Source organism: Sabethes cyaneus, chromosome 2 (genome assembly GCF_943734655.1).
Source record: "Sabethes cyaneus chromosome 2, idSabCyanKW18_F2, whole genome shotgun sequence".
NCBI lineage: Eukaryota > Metazoa > Arthropoda > Insecta > Diptera > Culicidae > Sabethes > Sabethes cyaneus.
In genome coordinates this window covers 136699016-136718468 of record NC_071354.1, presented here as the reverse complement: position 1 = coordinate 136718468, position 19453 = coordinate 136699016, and the positions used below count along the sequence as shown (strand labels likewise).

Genomic DNA, 19453 nt, shown 5'->3' with positions numbered 1-19453 from the left:
AAAGCACAATTTAAACCGCTCGTACCTACGAAAACACTTTGTTAAAATTGTTGACTAAATAATTACACTCGAACATTGTAAAATTACCAACTATTGATGCAAACTCCACAAACATCATCCCGTAGCGCCATTTTCTCGATACTCAGATTTGTCAACAGGTATATCCAGCTTTTTACGCGCTATAATGGCGGACGCTATAAATTGTGTTCGTAATATGTGAACAATCTTTTTGACAACTCTGCATACATCAAAACTGGGCACTCTTCTCCTGTACGGCAGTGTTGCTCTTTCTTTCGTTTACGCAAAAGAAGGAAGGCAATAGTTTTGTTTACATTTCGCACAGTTTTGCTTTCCTTCTTTGACGTAAACGAAAGAAAGAGCACGGTAGTGTTGCAAGAGAAGAGTGTCAGATTTGATGTATGCAGAGTTGTCAAAAAGATTGTTCGCATATTACGAACACAATTTATAGCGGCCATCATTATAGCGCGTAAAAAGCTGGATACAGCACCCCATCGGCAGGCAACCATGTTTTCGCTGCCAACATCTCGTGCGTGCGAAACTGAGATAGCATGTCAGCACGGCGTTTCACTCAACTGCCAGCAGTCTGATTTGGGCCCGCTGTCAAATTTTGAGCCCAGGACATGTTGTCGCTGACGTTCACTGCAGCTCGTTATAGAGATGTCGATGGGTTGATATACAGGTATTTCTATACAGGCTCAATCGATTTTTCGACCGATTTAATAGAGACCCTACGATAACAGATTAAATTCGCCAATAAATCGGGTTACGGGTTGGGTGACGAAAACCGATCCCGTTTGATGATTGATCGGTGCATTTAATTGACAAACTAATCCTTGCAATCTAAACCGACTCTTTCACCGATTTAATCGATACCCTATGAAAACAGATTAAATTCATCAATAAATTGGGTGGCGAGTCGGGCGACGAAAACCGACCCCGTTTGATGATTGATCGATGCACTTAATTGACAAACTAATCCTTGCAAACTAAACCGACTCTTTGACCGATTTAATTGATACCCTACGAAAACAGATTAAATTCGCCAATAAGTCGGGTGACGAAATGAACCTACCTACGAAACCCAACGATGTAGGTTGATTAGTAGGTTGATGTCTTAGGCACCCTATTTTGTCGGTAGACGCGTAAAATGCCATCTGTCAAACTTTTTATGGGGATGCTATCTCATTTTCGCACACACGAGATGTTGGCAGCGAAAACATGGTTGCCTGCCGATGGGGTGATTTATTTACCTTAAAATTATTTAGGTAAACGCCACAGACAGGGGCATAAAAGCCAATTTGAGTGAAAAACACGTTAGTTTGCTTTATTACTTGGCTGTCTGTAGTCACTCTACTTTGCTTAAGAGGCTTTTAAAAAATCTGGCCGCTCTGATTTGAACATTTTGTCATTTTCATTCGGAATTAGGTATTCTGCTGCTGTTCTACCGTGTCGTGCTCTTGTGAATGGTGTGAAGTGAATTGAAAGTGCTAAAGAAGTTTAGAATTTGTGAGTATTGCATGTTATAATACTTGAATATGTTTCCATAGTTTTCTTAGTTATTAAATATGGATAGAATTTTTGTAAGCAAGTATTATTTACTTGGATGAATAACATGTGTGGATTGTTACGTGTGCCGGATTATTTGTACGGGTAACTTATAGGGGCCAGATATAATGTACCGCAGAGGCATCAATCGTCAATAAAATAGTTTCATTATGCGGCCAATCGAATTATTGCTAAATTCGTGGGTTAGACGTGGAAGACATTGGACAATGTTCGAGTTTTAATTCAAAGTGTTGAAAATTTAAACAATTTTGTTAAGGCGCCATTTTGTTTTTCTGAAAAGCGAAGCACCATCAAGGCTTGGTGATGGTGAGATTCCGGTGTAAGCTAATAAAAGTCAAATTTGTAAATTTGCGTTCATGAGGCCTGAATTTAACCTACGTCTATGTTGCTCTAGTCTAAACGTTAATGTGAATTACATTACATTACATTACATGGATTCATTAAAAGTGAGGTCATAAAAATAGTGATAAAGGGTACAGAAATGAGTATGAGAACTATCTGCTTTTGGCGTCGTGGATGACAATAGTTTCTTTACCCAAACACCATAAAATCACGCCCAATGTACGAGAAAATACGCACGCTTTACCGGCTCCGGAACTTCGCATTCTCGTTGGCGAACGCTAGGGTGCCAATCGTGCCAAATGACAATGATTTATAGGCCAAATGGCATCCTTCATTTTTGGAAATTTGGAGAAAAGTGCAGGTTTTCAGGTTAGTTTGCAGCATTAAACTTTAATGATTAATGGGCCAGAGTCGAACAGAAGGCTGCGTGCTGCGTCAGCGTATTCTGAAAGTTTTTCCAGGGGTTACTGTCAAATTGACGCTGACGGATGCGTTGACGTAGCATTCTGTTTGGTTCTTAAGGTGAAATTAGTCGTCATTGATTTTGCCAATTTCAAAAACAATTTTTTTGTTTGAATCAAAAATTCTGTTCATGAAAATATATTCGCTGTGTTCAGATTGGCAAGAAGAACGCAGTATTTACATTTTTATAAACAGAATCCCGCTTTTGGGCCCAACAACTGCTTCCGAAATTGAGTTCTCCGACGAAAAGTAAATGACTGCTAATTTCCCGTTAACGGTAAATAAGCAGTTTTTGGGCCCAAAAGCGGAGTTTTGTTCGTAAAATTGTAAATACTGCATTCTTCTTGGGAATCTGAACACTTCAAATATATTTTCATGAACAGAATTTTTGTCTCAAACAAAAAAACTGTTTTTGAAATTGGTAGAATCGATGACGACTAATTTCACCTTAAGTGGACTCGTTGAGAGGGGGAGGGAAGGAAATATCTTTTGGGCATTTTTCAAACTTATCGTACAGGTTTGGGCCGAAGAGTTCCAGAATACTATGAAGGTTTGTATCACGTGTCGTTATTAAGGTGAAATTAGTCGTTATCGATTCTGACAATTTCAAAAACAGTTTTTTTGTTTGAAACAAAAATTCTGTTCATGAAAATATATTCGCTGTGTTCAGATTGGCCAAAAAAGAATGCAGTATTTACATTTTTATAAACAGAATCCCGCTTTTGGGCCCAAAAACTGCTTCCGAAATCGGGCTCTCCGACGAAAAGTTAATGACTGCTACTTTCCCGTTAACGGTTAACGGAAACACTTGAAAAAATTCGATGCCTTCTATTTCCCAAGAAAACTGCTGAGAAAATTTTCCGTTTTTTCTCGGACATCGCTAGTTTAAATCTTTATAACTCATGAACCCAGTATCATAGAATAAAAATCTAAACAAAATATCTGGAAAAGGTTTATTTTTCTCCAATTTTTTTTGCGGAGGTGGAAAACTTCAATATAAAGCCAGAAAAACTGTTCTAAATTATGGAAAATTTTCAAAATACTTTCTTGCTACTTTGGACATATTCAAATCGAATACATTAGGTATGATGCATATACTAGTTATGTGGCGTTATACATTATAAATTATAACATGTACAGACAAGTAATGCATGTGAGATTAGCTCTAACTAACACCAGGATCAAATTGGCTGAGTATACATTAGATTGATTAATTGATTAGGAAAATGTTTTGCAGTTCACTAAATTTAATTAATTTTCAATTAATTTTAAATCGAATATATTTAGAGACCGGAAATCTGCAAAAAGTGTTGTATATTTTTAAATGTAAAAAAAGGTAAAAAAGCAAAGTCTTGGGTTATAAATGTCTAAGACTTTACGCTGTCGACAGACTTGGCAACCGGCTATTAGAGTACAGGACAATTAAGGAGTTAGCGCAATGATACTACTGACTTTAGCAGGCACCGTATAACTAAGATTCGAAATACGACAATTGGTTTGTTAGACATCGTACCTCGAAGCTAATTGGGCGGTACATCAAAATGTAATAAATGTAAAACATTAATTTACCATCATAAATATTCTTGCAATGATACGATGAATGGTTCTGCCTGCTTGAATTGCTTGAAAATTGTTCCCTTTCACTTTGTCATTCTTAGAACCAAGAACTGATATTAAATGCGCATGAGTTATGCTATGTTTTCCGGGATCACAGGAAAACGATATTAAAGAACCGAGATTCGGCACTTTAGTAGACTTCGGAGATGTTTTGTTTTACAGACTCGCCAATTAGTTTACGGTATCTCGGTAAACACGTTTCTTTTCTGTTATCTTAGCAATTTTCTTTCAAAACTACGGTAAACGAGGAATGTTTACTGAAACCACGGAAAGATATGTTCGGTATTTGGCTTTACCGAGATTGTGTTATGAATTTAAGTGTGTTGGCACTGGCGTACCCAGGGGTGGGGCACGCCTACAAAACATATTTGGGCTTAAAAAATAAAAGTTATATGAATACTAATCATATCAAATATCAAATCAAATATCAAAATATCAAAAATATTAATATCATTTTCCTAAGTCCAGGGGCAATTTGAAATGGAAGTGCTCCATCTCTGGGCACAACAGTGTTGGTTTGTGTAGGGTTAAGTGGAAGCGAAGATTGGAGAAGAGGATATGTTCAAACAGCTTTGGTGATCCTTCCAGTTTATGTCAAAAACGTTGACGGTTCGGAATTAGATTTACAAACTTGTTTACAGCCATGAACGCCAATTGTTGGACGTAATCTCATGTTGTCTATGGGGCACGCAATTCAGATGTATTACAGGTAGCACATTGGTTTCATAGCAAAATTGGGCTAAATTCTACCTCCCAGTTTGCGTCAGGGTACGATATTGGGCCAACATATCAGTCGTAGTATGTTTGAATATTGATTGGGTCTGGCGGTAAGAGTCTGTACACTAACCACTGACTGCGAAATCTGTCGAATAAGCTCAAGTTACGGAAACGGAATATAGTACCTAGACTTTGCTTCGCATGTCTACCTTCTATATCTAGTAGTGAGCATTTTTAACTTATGGGAAGATCTTGTACTGTATTAACCTTCAGACCTGGTGGGGGATCACATGACAATAATGGTGAAACAAGCATTAAGTTGTATAGTTCATAAGAATTATCAATGTTGTTGTTACTGCTCATACACTTTTTAACACTATGCTAATGTTGTTTTATGATATCTATATTTTACAGATTCTCTGCATCACTCGTTTCGTTACATTTCTTGCGACACCACGCTTAAGCTGGCCAAATTGATGAGGACGGCTGATGAGTAGCAACCGGTCAGGCGACAGAGATCGTATTACTGTGAAGATACGTAACATGAAACGCAGTGCCTCGCGTGATTCTCCACCAAGATCAAAGAGGCGCGGTAGTATTGGACGTTACGAGGGTAGCTCAGACGAACGCGTTAGTCCGGATAGAATGCGGCGCCGTATTGCCAGATCACCGAGTCCTCGAGGAGGCAGTGGCCGGTATACTTCTCCTCATCGTGAAGAGTATTCTCGGAGTGCTCGAGAAACTGAACGGTATTCATACAAGGTATTATGTGTGAGTGCTTTGCATCCGAAAGCATCTGATGAATTTATTAAGGAAACGTTGTATCGTGAATACAAAAAGTTTGGAGATTTTAGCATTCGGATTTCGCATGACTTAGATGAACGCGTAGCTTATGTGTGCTTCCGTACATCGGAAGATGCTCGGGAGGCGAAACATGCAAAGTCTCGCATTGTATTGTACGATAAAGTAGCTTTGGTTGAACCAGTGTACGAGTCAGCCAAAACTGAATCCTATCGTAGACCACGTTCTTCTTCACCACAGGATTATGATCGTCATTATTATGCTAGGTCTCCCGGAATCCCTCCACCGGAAAGAAGACGCCCCGAGCATCATCCATATGATAGTTATGGTCCTCCACCAGGCCGTATGCACCATCCAGATTTTCGTCCTCCAATGCACCATGAATATATGCCACGTGGACCGCCGATGCATCATCATGGGCCTCCACATATGCATCCAGGGCCTCCACATCATCATTATATGCCCCGTCCTTATATGCCGCGTCCACGGGCACCATTCGATAAACCAGAAAATAAAAAAGATAAATTTCCCAATTATTTACACCATATTCAGCCAGAAGATGATCCGTTAGCCACCAGAACATTGTTTGCCGGTAATCTTGAAATTAACATTTCTGATGATGAACTCCGCCGTATATTTGGCAAGTATGGTATCGTGGAGGATATTGACATTAAACGACCACCTCCTGGAACAGGAAACGCATTTGCTTTTGTTCGTTATCAAACACTGGATATGGCACACCGTGCCAAAGTTGAGCTATCGGGTCAATACATTGGCAAGTTCCAGTGTAAAATAGGATACGGTAAAGCTACACCAACTACGAGAATTTGGGTTGGAGGTCTAGGTGCCTGGACTTCGGTTACTCAGTTAGAGCGAGAATTTGATCGATTTGGCGCTATCAAAAAGATCGAATATAACAAAGGTGATACTCAAGCCTTTATTCTTTACGATTCAATCGACGCTGCCACTGCTGCTGTTAAAGAGATGCGAGGTTTTCCTCTCGGTGCTCCAGACCGTAGAATTCGTATTGATTTTGCTGATAATGGGACAACACCTGCTTTTCCGAAACGTGGTGGTGGATTCGAAGATGGAGGTGAATATCGTCGCGGTCCAGAATATGATTTCCCGGAAGGCGCACCGGCTTATGAAGATGGACCTGGATATGGCGGATATGGAGGTCGACCATTCCGAGGACGTGGTGGATTCCGCGGTCGTGGAGGTTTTCGTGGAGGATTCCATCGTGATGGACCTCCACATCATCACGGGGAAGGAGACGATTGGCGTCGTCCTGGAGTGGATGGCGACTATGAATCGCGTCGTAGGTCAGGCTCTCGAGAACCTGGTATTGACAGATCCCGCTCTCGTTCACCACGTCGACGCAGTCCGGCAGATTCTGATTCCGATTCTTCCTCCCGCCGTACTGGAATGTTATCCAATGCTAGAACTTTACCGGAAGTAGCCCGTAAATCTACAACCGTGTGGCAAGGGGCGCTGATTCTGAAGAGCTCGCTCTTCCCAGCCAAGTTTCATCTGACCGATGGAGACAACGATATCGTGGAAAGTTTAATGAAAGATGAGGAAGGCAAACATCACCTTCGTATTACTCAACGTCTTCGCTTGGATCAGCCCAAGTTAGAAGATGTACAAAAAAGAATCTCCACTTCATCATCCCATGCTATTTTCCTTGGTTTGCCAGGATCTACCTCATCGGTAGCTTCGTCAGATGATGCTAGTGTGCAAACACGCCCATTGCGTAATTTGGTTTCGTATTTGAAACAAAAAGAGGCGGCAGGCGTAATATCATTGTTGAACAAAGAAACTGAAGCGACCGGGGTACTGTACTCCTTTCCTCCCTGTGATTTCTCCACGGAACTACTAAAACGCACTTGTCATAATTTGACGGAAGAAGGATTGAAGGAGGATCACCTGGTCATTGTGGTGGTCCGTGGTGGTACTGCCTGAGAAACGTAGGAGGATGGCAGCACTAACGTAAAAGGTAATAAACATGATACTAGCTTATACAATAGCCGTCAACGAAGGTTTTGATCCGCTCGTTTTGAATCGAATTACGATTCAGCACAGAAATCGATCGTTTTCTGTTGGCGTGATTTAGTGGCAATCCTTTAAAAATAAGTTTTTCAAGGCTTCCTGCTTAGAAAGTTTGCAGCAGAATATGCAGTTGATTTAACGGGAAATTAGCAATCATTAACTTTTCGTCGGAGAGCCCAATTTCGGAAACAGTTTTTGGGCCCAAACGCGGGGTTCTGTTTAAAAAAATGTAAATAGTGCTTTCTTCTCGTCAATCTGAACACAACGAATATATTTTCATGAACAGAATTTTTGTTTCAAACTAAAAAACTGCTTTTGAAATTGGCAGATCGATGACTGTTAATTTCACCTTAAGACAAATTCAATCACAGTATGATTGCTAATTACCTTAAAGAGTTAGATTTGATGGAATTTCCATTCTTTTGGTACCATTTTTTGTACACCAGTGATGAAGTGTCGTTGAACTTCTGTTCCAAGTAAGGGTTCAAGCACGAATCATTGATTTTTGGCATTTCAAAAGCAGTTTATATACTCAAAATAAAAGTTATGTTCACGAAAATACATTCATTGTTTTCCGATAAATGGAAATTTCATGAACATTACTTTAGTTTTTTGAGCAAACTGCTTTTGAATTCTCACAAATTAAAGATTTGTGCTTGAACCCTAGCTCTAATAGATTAGATTAACCACAAATAGTTTCAACCACATCAACGTCCCCTTTGCCAACCTTGTAACAAATCTGCAGCAATCTTTCTGATACCCTTGTTTTATTTTTCAGTATGTAGCCCGTCGCGATCAGTTTCGATCGACACGATTTATTAGAATTTTTATTTTATTCGTTATTTTCTACCCTATATAACAACTGACACTAACGGTTCTCATTCATTGCAGGTAAACAAATACTTTAATAAGTCAAACTTTTTATATCACACATGCTATCGACGAATAGAAAAGATCTAATTATTCAATCTTAAAACCAATCATCGGGTATCATAAAACCGGTTTGCATCCACAGCTCAGTGCACAAAATATCGCATAAGACGTATAAGAACATGCGTGTCTTCTACTAATTTCCTTTATTACTGGTTGCTCGACAAAGAATGTAGTGAAAATGCAGCTGAATCGATTCGATGGTGCACCGTTGGTTTTAAATCTTTCCGCAAGTGATGGTGTTTAGTGGAGCGCCTGTGAGAATTGAGTGTACCTAAGTGGAAAAAAACACTCGATTCAAATATAGGAAGAGCAGAAAAGATGAGATATACACCTCGAGTGCGCCGAGTGATCAGTGGAAGAAGTGTAACAGATAACGGTACGTTGTAGTATGTTTTACAATGAGACGAATTGTATTAGAAAAAGAAGGCAGTGTATAACATCATAAGTATTCTAAAAGCTTTTAGAATGTTCGTTCATTACATGGAAAAGTTTGGATTCAGTCTTTAAGCCTGTTTTTATTAAATTTACGGAGTGTCCATTGGATTCCTTTTGCAACATTAGAGATAAAGTGATTGTATAAGTTGAAGTTGCATAACTTAAAAGCAATGAGAATATATTCAAAAAGAGAGCTGTCATCATTTAGAAGAAAAATGTGACTATTAAGATTATAAAACTTACCGTTATTAATAATAATGAACTAGATTTTGCTTAAATTAGAGTGTTGGAAAATAAACATATTGAAAAAGCAGACTTATCATCCAAAAGTTTTGTGAAAATATTGTCATAATATGCAAATATAAGAGTACTGTGTTTTGGTGTAGTAGTTTCGCTTGAATAAACTTGGAATTCATATACTACTGAAAGGAAATTGTGCTGAGAATCACTGTAGAATCTGAAGTGCTTGTTTATTATTCAGTTTTTTAATTTGTGATCAGATATCTTATGAAATTTGTTTTTATTAATCATCTATACGCTACAATTAGGCCTGTGTTTGCGGGAGGAACGTAAGAGTTGTGATAAGTGAACACTGGTGATTTTGTTCAATAGCATTGCACAAATGTGGGTTTATTTTATTTGTGTTGCATATAACATCAGAATGCACCTAAAATTACACATTGAATACAATTGAGTGATTCATATTTTATCTCCCAATATTGTTGGTGCCAAGTTGTGTTCAGTAGTTTTGTGTTTGTGTTTTGGTTGTGACTTTCTCTCTAAGAAGTTTAATGCCAACAGTTTTGTGTTATGTAAATTCTTTAGGCCCTTTCGTGAACTTTATTGGCTCATTCATGCTAAACTTGACTCCCAACCTACGTAAACGTGGTGAATTGCAGTTGTGTTTTTAATGTACTCTCTTAATAAAGTGCAGTTCAGTGTGTGGGCACGGGATGACCTAATAATCTCATATATTCTGGGGAATAATCCAATGAAAAGTTTGTGATGTGTCATGATGATGGGTGAAATACTACCTTCACATTACTCATATAAAGTGTATAAGTGACCAGGCTTGGTTGTCCGTGCCACTGCACTGACCCTGCTGACGTCATAACGTCATACTTCTAGCGCCGATGATAGAATGTAGCATTTGTTTTTAAAATTCTGATTTTGAAATTGGTTTTACAAATGTTACCTTATATTTTAAGGCGCTCTTTCACTAACAGCGGATTGTTGTTGATTTATTTTTATCAATATTTGGTGATGTGACTGAAAATTAAAATTAAAATATGTGAAATTAATTGACCTATTTCTTGCTTTGTGACGATTTTTTACACAAGTATTATAACCTAAGAAGTGACAGTGACACAGTTAATACGTTATTTAAACAAATACGAATGCTAGCTGAACAAGTTATGGTAATATACGATAAATGTACTTAAATGTCGCGTAAATAAAGTGAAATTTATAACCTTACCTTGGCTTTATGTTTATTGAGAAAATAATTTCTAATTTTTTAGTTACATGTGACAAAAGCTATGTATTTTACATTATAAATTCCGTTCAGTATGGAGTACATCGTAAGTTAGCAATAGTTCGTTGGCAAAATCAAATAAAAACAGAAACACTTGTGGAAAATAAGCAATTCACAGAGGCATACACATGTTTTAATATTATTGGCATATAATATAATTAGGTAATTTCCTTAATAGTAATGTTAGTGTCTTTTGCCGCTCTGTTGTTTTTGTATGTTATGGTGGTGTTATCCGAAACTCCGAATAGTTCTAAATGTGCGAACCATATATGAAAGAAATTATCCGTTATACGTGTGACAATTGTTTGATCAGGGCGACAGGTTTAAACGGGTATGTACCGATAAATGTGAAAACGTTAACCATATTCTGAACTGATTTCCGGACCCATATTGGGTTCATAAATTGATCTGGTTTGGATATAACCTGCACCATTTGGTTACCAATGACACACGGTTCTTGGAAATTTGCAATTCCAAAAGAATTTCCGGTATAAGGGAGAGAGCAGGTCGTATTGGAACAACCTTAGCCAAATGGGTAGGTATCAAAGATGCGATATAGCGCCGATAATAGCATGCGAGTATGGTACATGATAATGATATAATATTTTCTATGCTACGTAACAATCATTTTCTATCTTCGATTAAGAAATGGAATATTTACCAGTGTGGCATTGCGTAATTTTCGAAATTTGGCATATTTTAAATTTTTTGGATGCCTGGAAAGGTCCTTGTAGAAATTGCAATTAGAATTTGTTGAAATTAACGAAGCCAATGGCATTCAGCTTTTATAATTTTCTTGAGCTCTTGAAATACATTGAAAAATTTAAATTAAATTAACAAACAAGGACTATTTATAATCATAAACCGTTCTGACTCAAACTTCGAACAGTTTCAAACTTCGAACACTTCAGAATAAAATGCTCTTAGCATCGCCTATATGATAAAATATTATGAACATAAATGCAAAACCGGTTCCCATAATGGACATTACAACATAATACATGTATTAACACTGTTTTTGGAGAAAATAATTGAATGGAATTTTTTATATTTTTTTAGACAAATGCGTCTCGTGTTAAATTTACTGAATCGTCAATAGACCATTATAATTCGGAACGGCTCATTTAGAACCTAGCGAACACACTACTCGCTGACTAAAGAGTTAGCTGTTAGCTGATCAGCGGTGCCCATCTCTGGCAAATACACATGCTCTGTGGGTTTCGTAGCATTGATAGAAACTAACTATACTCAATAAATAAATAAAATTGGGTCTTTATAACACAAAATGCTAAAAGAGAGATCTATATGCGACTCTATTATAGCGATAGCGATAGCTTCACGGGTGGAGATGCTCTTATAGAGCGCGATTTTTGTAGGGAGTTGCAGGCTCAGCTAGCTACGTAATCCTTAGGCTGTGAACCATTTCGCGAAATTTTTAACTTTTTGGTTAAAATTTGACAGTTCGATGGTTATTTCTCCTTGAGTGGTTAAAATCAGTTCAGAATGCGAACCATTTCATATTTGACGGATTGATAGTTATTTTTGCTCAATGAGAGCATATAAGGTGAGGATGAAAATATTGTTTATTCTGTCCGAGTTAGAATTGGATGAATTTTTGATGTTCATTTGCTTTTATTTGATAGCTACAATTCATCTCATTTCAACCCAAATTGTTTGAACAAATTTATTATGCGATAAGCATCCATACCAATGTAAAAAAAATCCAACGAAAAATCAGTGAAACACGTCGAAGCTCTCTTCCTCACCTGTGCATATCTCATTGGCTCTGAAGCGAACCATCGAACTGTCAAAACCTTGGTCAAAACTAACCATGCTCCCGAGCAGGGTTATTTTCGACAAACCATCGAACTGTCAAATTTTAACCAAAAAGTTAAAAATTTCGCGAAATGGTTCACAGCCTTAGAAGGCCCTGTTGGCAGCCACTACCATCAATAGCATCTCCATCTATCACCACCACAGTTCAAACACCCGAAGGGTTGCCATACTCTAGCAGCAACCATACTTTATACCATATGCAAAATTCGCTATCACCAATTTTTATCTCTCAATATTTTTTCTCTAAATTTAGGAATTATTCTGAAAATCTTTCAAACAAACTTTTTCAAGATATTTTCAAACAAGTCATCGAGTGTGATCATATCAGTCAGTTATTTTGCTGCAGTTACGAACCGCAGTACGCGCCTTCCGGATCCCGGGGGAAGACCATGAATCCTCAACCGGTTCCCATGAATGAACATTTCAACAGCGGTAATATAAGTCATGTCGCATATCAAAAACATCAGCACTCAGAGGACATATAGCCGACTCTAGCGCATGAACAAGTTCCTTCGAAATTCGTTCCGAGCTTGGATCAGAAAAGAGACTTGTCCTGGGCCTGGATTCGGCTATGTGTCCTCTGGGAGACATGAGATGTACGCCAATCGTTATTTTGTCTAGTGCTGATGTTTTTTGATATGCGACATGACTTATACTATCGCTGTTGAAATGTTCTTTCACGGGAACCGGTTGAGGATTCATGGTGTTCCCCCGGGATCCGGAAGGCGCGTACTGCGGTTCGTAACTGCAGCAAAATAACTGACTGATATGATCACACTCGATGATTTGTTTGAAAATATCTTGAAAAAATTTGTTTGAAAGATTTTCAGAAAAATTCCTAAATTTAGTGAAAAAATATTGAAATATAAAATACATAAAAATTTCAACTTTTTTCAAAATATGCGATTTGTTCACACCAAGGTTCATAGACCACTATGATTCTACATATAACTTATCTGCAATCCCCAAAACGTTCCGCAACATAGTGGTCTATATCCATGGGATTTGTAAATGCCAATGAATGATACAAAACCCTCATATAATTGGTATTGGTGAAAGAGTATGATGACTGGGAATGGAGTATCGTGTTCTGAGGTCATTTTGGAATCAAAGATAGCGACCTCCGGTGTCCTGAAGATGACCGCATATGACTGGAAATAATGCAAAATGCCCACGATATGGGTATCAGATGAAAGAGTTTAACGAGCAGATGTGAAATATTGTATTCCAACGTAGTTTTGAAATCAAAAATGGTCGAATATCGATTATTAATAAACCCTATGTACATAGACCACTATAATGTGGAACAGAATAGTCATTCTGTTTCCAACCCAAAAATTCAACATGAAAAAAGCAGGTTGGAAACCTACCTTTTTAAAAATTTTATTATTTGCAGAGTACATATATGCAAAAAGATACGAATCGGAACGGCTCAAATGTGTTAGCGCTTGCATTAGCTTTCGATAAGTTAAAGTGCCACTAAAAAAATTGTCAGCTACTAATTTTTGGAAATAATTTTTGTAAATAGTACAAATAGCCATGTATGAACTATATTTATTCGCGGCGCGACCAATTTTATCAATTTGCAAGATACCGCACGCTTATTGTAAGGTATTTTAAGGGAACCAAAGTGGTTTAATCATCGTATTTAGAATTCATCTTTATTATCCGTATATATCGACCGAACGTATTAATAGGTGTTACACGAATGAGCTCGTTGTTCGTTTCTCTCACATACATCAGTCTCAAGGGGCCAGTATCGTACGTGTGCGTGTACTATTCTTTTTGCACTGATATAAATGTATACTTCACACCCTCACACTAAGATTACAGAGTAATTAAACTTCAATAAAACGCATCTGTAACGTAAACAGAAACAAGGTATACATTAATTATTTTTTTAAAATTCTGCCTTTAGCGTCTCTTAATCTCCAGTATCCTCTTTCAAAACCTCCTACTTCTAGCCCCTCGTCACTATCGTCTGATATAAACTGATCATTGTTTACTTTGCTCTGAACCATCCCTTCTGCTTTGTCAACCATGATTGAAGAGTCTTCTAAGCTTTCGAACAGTTCCGTATTGCTTGCTGACTGAACCGGTGTATCCTTCTGAGTAAATGACGATTCACTAGATTCCTCCATCATCAACGACCCACCACTTCTTTGAGACAGCTTCGCGGGGGACGAGTGTATAATTGGTGTAAACTCATGCTCCTCCGCATCTGCGTGAGTCCTGACCTGTTCTGTTGAAGCTACGGGGTTCCTCTCTGGCTGTAACTCCGCTACTCGTCGAGCTGCTATATTTCTCGTCACGTAACGCGGCTTTTGTAATTGCTCCGCATTACTTTGAACAGCGCTAATCTGCTCTTCACTGTAGTTCCGCCAATCTTTTTTTATTTGATCCATGTGTCGTTTAATAAGACGATCGGATTTTTTTAGTTGCACTTGATAGTTTCTCTCTCCAAGTATCTTGGTTATGACTGCTGGTGTCCAATCTTGCTTATTGGGATTTGTGTAATCGCGAACAATAACATTTTCTCCAACTTCGAACGTTACCGATCTTGAACCATGGTAGTATGACGCCTGCAATTCTTGTTTTTGCTTCATATTATCAGTGGCTGTTTTTTCGTTTTGTGTTGACAGTACTTCTCGCGGACTCATCAATTCCAAAGAACTTCGAATGTCTCTGCCTAGCATCATATGAGCAGGTGTTAATCCAGTAGAACAGTGCACAGATTTCCTATAACCCATTACGAAGTTGACAATTATGCTGTGAATACTACGGTTCTGGTCGCGCAAGCATTTCAAAAGGGAAGCTTTGAACGTCTTAACCATATTCTCCGCTTCGCCGTTAGTGGCAGGGTGACCCGGGCTCGTAAGCTTTTGTCTGATACCGTTTGCCGCGAGAAAGTTTTGTACTTCGCTTGATACGAATTGCGTACCGTTATCACTAACCAGCTCGTCGAAGATTCCAAATCTAGCAATACATTCTGTTAATTTTTCTAGTACAAATTGTGCTGTGCAGGATTTAGTAGCGAAAACTTCTACCCATTTGGATAATGCATCCACTATTATTAAAAAATTCCAACCTCTAACGGGACCCGCAAAGTCTATATGAATTCGGCTCCAAATTTTATCTGGAGGTTTCCACGGCATTAGCTGTGCTCTCGGGGGTGAGCTACTTTCCAACAAACAAGACGAACAATTTCGCGAAAATCGTTCGATATCACTATCGATACCAGGCCACCAAACACTTGACCTAGCTATACTTTTGCTTTTAACGATTCCGAGATGAGATTGGTGAATGTTAGCCAGAATCACCGATCTCAACTTAGGCGGTACCAACACTCTATAACCGCGCATAACCACCCCTTTTTCTAAAGAAAGTTCTGGTACCACCTTACTATATGAGTTATCCTTTGGTAGACATATATTGTCACTGTTGCCCTTTAACACCTGGATAACCATTCGCAGCTGCGTATCTTTCAACGATTCCTCGGCTAGCGTGGATACATCTACCAACGCCAACTCGGTTGTATTGATGAAGTTCAAATATGAATCTTCTTTCCAGATCTTCCACGATTCCACTGGAAATCGAGATGGAAAGTCAGCGATGTTGGACTGAGAACGTACATGGCCAATATCATAGCTGAACCCCGATAAAAAATGTGCCCATCTTTGCATTCTGCTAGCAGCAATCGCCGGAATACCTTTTTTAGGATTAAAAATACTCAGCAGCGGTTTATGATCCGTACGAATACAAAAGTGATTACCGGCTAAATATAAAAAGAACTTATTAATTCCATATATAATCGCTAATGCTTCTCGATCTATAACACTGTAGTTGATTTCAGATGGATGAAGGACTCTAGACGCAAAAGCTACCGGTCTTTCAATATTTCCTTCTCTCTGACACAAGACTGCCGACACACCTCGATTAGAAGCATCACACGTTAGATAAAGTTCTGCATCTGGATTAAAATGGGCTAGTGTAACATCCTTACAGATTTCCTTTTTGATTCGCTGGAACGCCATTTTACAGTTTATATCCCAATGGAATTTTGCCCCCTTGCGGAGCAAACCGTATAGTGGGCCCATAATATCAGCGAGCCCGGCAACAAATTTGGCGTAATAGTTGACTAAACCTGCAAAAGCTCTCACTTCAGTCAAATTTGTAGGTTCTGGTGCATCTCTGATTGCACTAATTCTTTCGTCGGTGTTTTTGAGACCATCTTTTGTAATTACATATCCCAAAAATATTAATTGGTCCTTAAAAAACTGGCATTTTTCCTTGTTTAGCTTCAGTCCGGCCTTTTCCAGAATACGAAATACTTGCTCTAGGCGTTCCAGGTGTTCCTCATCGGTCGCTCCCGAAATGATTACATCATCTAAAAAATTGGAAACGCCTTTGATGCCACACAACAGCTTTTCTATTTCTCTCTGTACTATACCTGACGCAGGCTTGACTCCAAAAGGAAGGCGATTCATACGATAGACTCCTTGCATTGTTGAAATAGAACACATTTCCTTAGAGCGATCGTTCAGCACAAATTGGTTATATGCTTTTGATAAGTCTAATTTTGAAAATTTGCTTCCACCGTTCAACTTAACAAAAATCTCATCCGCCGTTGGCAAGGGATGCTTAACTTCTTTTAGAAAACTGTTTAAGGTGACTTTATAATCTCCGCATAGACGAATACTGCCATCCGGTTTCACCACTGGTACTAAAGGGGTCCCCCACGCACTACTATCACACTTCGTGATAACACCCGTATTCTCCATCTTGTCCAGTTCATTAGCTACTTGTGCTTGAAATTTGAATGGTACAGGTCGAGGTTTTTTGAAAACAGGTTGTTCATTTCCTTCTAATTCTAGATTTATTTCACCGTACGTGTAGCAACCCAATTCTTTCCGGAACAAACTGGCATAATTTTTAAGAAGCTGGGATAACCTTCCCTCCCGAGCACAAGCTATATTTTTTACGATCGCCAGCTGCACATTAAAAGCCTTCATAAAATTTTTCCCAAGCAAGGGTGGACCGCGTTCTCTCACTACCGCAAACATAATTCTTCTTCTGCTTCCTTTATACTCTAAAACCGGAGCAACTGTGCCAAGAACTTTCATTTTCTCTCCCGAATATAGCTGTAGCTGTAATTGTGACATCTCCAGTGGCCACTGGGAAAGTTTACGCCTGTACAGCTCTTCCGATATCACACAAAGCCCGGCACCCGAATCTAGTTCCATAATAAAATCTTCACCACCAATTCTAACTGCTACCTTAAACCAATCTGTCTCTTTGTCTGAATTTGAAAGCTTATATATTTTTTTAATATTGCACTTACTGATGTAGTTCTGATTGAATTCCACCTTTTCCAGGTCGTCGTTTGCATCATTGCTGTCCAGAGCTTGCTTCTGTTCTTCCGTCGACAAGTAAAAATTGCGCTGAAAATCGCAAGCCGCTCTTAAATGCCCTTTTTTATTACACTTCTTGCACACATATTCTTTGAATCTGCAGTCGCGACGATAATGGCCGGTTTTGAAACACACCAAACATTTACCGCTGGGTCCTTCTTGCCGTTGATCAATTCTATTTTTGGTCTTGTAATTCTGTTTCGAACCGCTTTTGTTTTGAACATTAAAAAGTGTTGCCGATGGCTCATCGCTTTCGTATTTAAGGGCCAATTCCTGCGCCTTTTCCAAGGTCAAATCCTCCTTTTCTTCGCATATACGATCAAATGCCTTGCCATCAAGACCGTCCACGAACTTATTTACGAGGTTGTTTTGTAGCGAATTCCCGAAGCTACAATTTGCTGCCAAATTTTTTATTCGTGCAATCCACTGATTTACAGTTTCATGGCCTCCTTCATGCCGCTTGGCCCGAGAAAAAACTCTTCTTTCTTTGTGAATCACCACAGGAGGAGTAAAGTGAGTAGTGAGTAACTTGCACAACTCGTCGTACGTTTTATCCTTCGGTTGGTCTGGAGTGCACAAATCTCGCAGCAGCTTATACGTTCTAGAACTAAGATGATTAATGAGCACCGCTTTCTTCATCGCATCCGCTACCACGTTTGAAACAAAAAACTGCTCAAGTTGCTCTCTATAGAAGTCCCACTCCTCCGATTCCGCATCAAACGTGCGGAACATTGTTGCACTAGCCGCCATTTTGACTCCTCCAAAATCTCGTCTGTTGCACTTATTTTACACGTTTTTCTTAATTTCCTGTTCTGTGCAATTGTCCTTACACTTCACGTTGCAGTCTCGTCGCCATTGTAAGGTATTTTAAGGGAACCAAAGTGGTTTAATCATCGTATTTAGAATTCATCTTTATTATCCGTATATATCGACCGAACGTATTAATAGGTGTTACACGAATGAGCTCGTTGTTCGTTTCTCTCACATACATCAGTCTCAAGGGGCCAGTATCGTACGTGTGCGTGTACTATTCTTTTTGCACTGATATAAATGTATACTTCACACTTATTTTTGTTATTATTTTCAAAAATTGGTGGCTAGTAGTTTATTTAGTGGCTCATTAATTTATCTAGTGCTAGTGCAAGGGCTAGCACATTTAAAACCTAACGAACGCACTGGCTAAAAAGTTAGCGGTTAGCTGATTAGCGGTGCCCACCTGTGGTATTTGCATCTAACATTCGGCGAAAGCTTATTTTGTAAATCAACTTTCTTAATAAAATTGTGACAAGAAAACTGTCTGGTAAGGGCGAAACTGGGACACATGCAAGAAAATTTATTATTACGCTTAAAAATCACGTCGATTTACAGCAAAATAGTAAAATTCTGATGGATAATGAAATTATCTGGTCGATATTGTTGTCAAATTACATTTAACATAATAAACCGCCGAGAAAAGGTACAAAATCTACAAAGTGTGTAAAAATTAGATGATGTGCAACAATTGGCAAATTACCCTGGTAGAATGAAAAGGAAGTTTTCCAATTTTCTCTCGTTTATTCGTGAATTCTACTGAAACACGAAAATAATTATTTATTGAAAGAATGGTTTGCAGCACCACCGAACCTTAACCCATTGGATTATTTCGCATGAGATCCATGAGATTACATGCTTTGTATAAGATTGGCATTACAAGAGGGGTGAATTTTGATTTATACAAATGCGATTAATA

At 38.6% G+C, this 19453-nt stretch overlaps 2 protein-coding genes across 2 annotated transcripts; one reads left to right on the top strand and one right to left on the bottom strand.

The window, feature by feature from the left end:
- The first annotated feature begins 1369 nt into the window (after window positions 1-1369).
- Window positions 1370-10395, top strand: LOC128738878 (RNA-binding protein spenito). The gene is made up of 3 exons (XM_053834335.1): window positions 1370-1527; window positions 5140-7522; window positions 8467-10395. The coding sequence occupies exon 2, from the start codon at window positions 5215-5217 to the stop codon at window positions 7486-7488; it is 2274 nt and encodes a 757-aa protein (XP_053690310.1). The 5' UTR covers window positions 1370-1527; window positions 5140-5214; the 3' UTR covers window positions 7489-7522; window positions 8467-10395.
- A 2341-nt stretch (window positions 10396-12736) lies between these two features.
- Window positions 12737-18474, bottom strand: LOC128736045 (uncharacterized protein K02A2.6-like). Its single transcript, XM_053830529.1, has 2 exons — window positions 14265-18474; window positions 12737-13113 (listed from the first exon to the last, which is right to left on the bottom strand). Exons 1-2 carry the CDS (start codon window positions 18472-18474, stop codon window positions 12737-12739), a joined length of 4587 nt encoding a protein of 1528 aa, XP_053686504.1.
- Window positions 18475-19453: the final 979 nt, after the last annotated feature.

What these genes read in the sequence shown, in the direction of transcription:
- LOC128738878 (XM_053834335.1), top strand. Translation starts at nt 5,215, where the DNA reads ATGAGTAGCAACCGGTCAGGCGACAGAGATCGTATTACTGTGAAGATA.
- LOC128736045 (XM_053830529.1), bottom strand. Translation starts at nt 18,474, where the DNA reads ATGGCGGCTAGTGCAACAATGTTCCGCACGTTTGATGCGGAATCGGAG. An exon ending in CGAGGGGCTAGAAGTAGGAG is followed by an intron (nt 13,114 to 14,264) that starts GTTTTGAAAGAG and finishes AATTTTTTCAAG; the next exon opens with ATATTTTCAAACAAATCATC.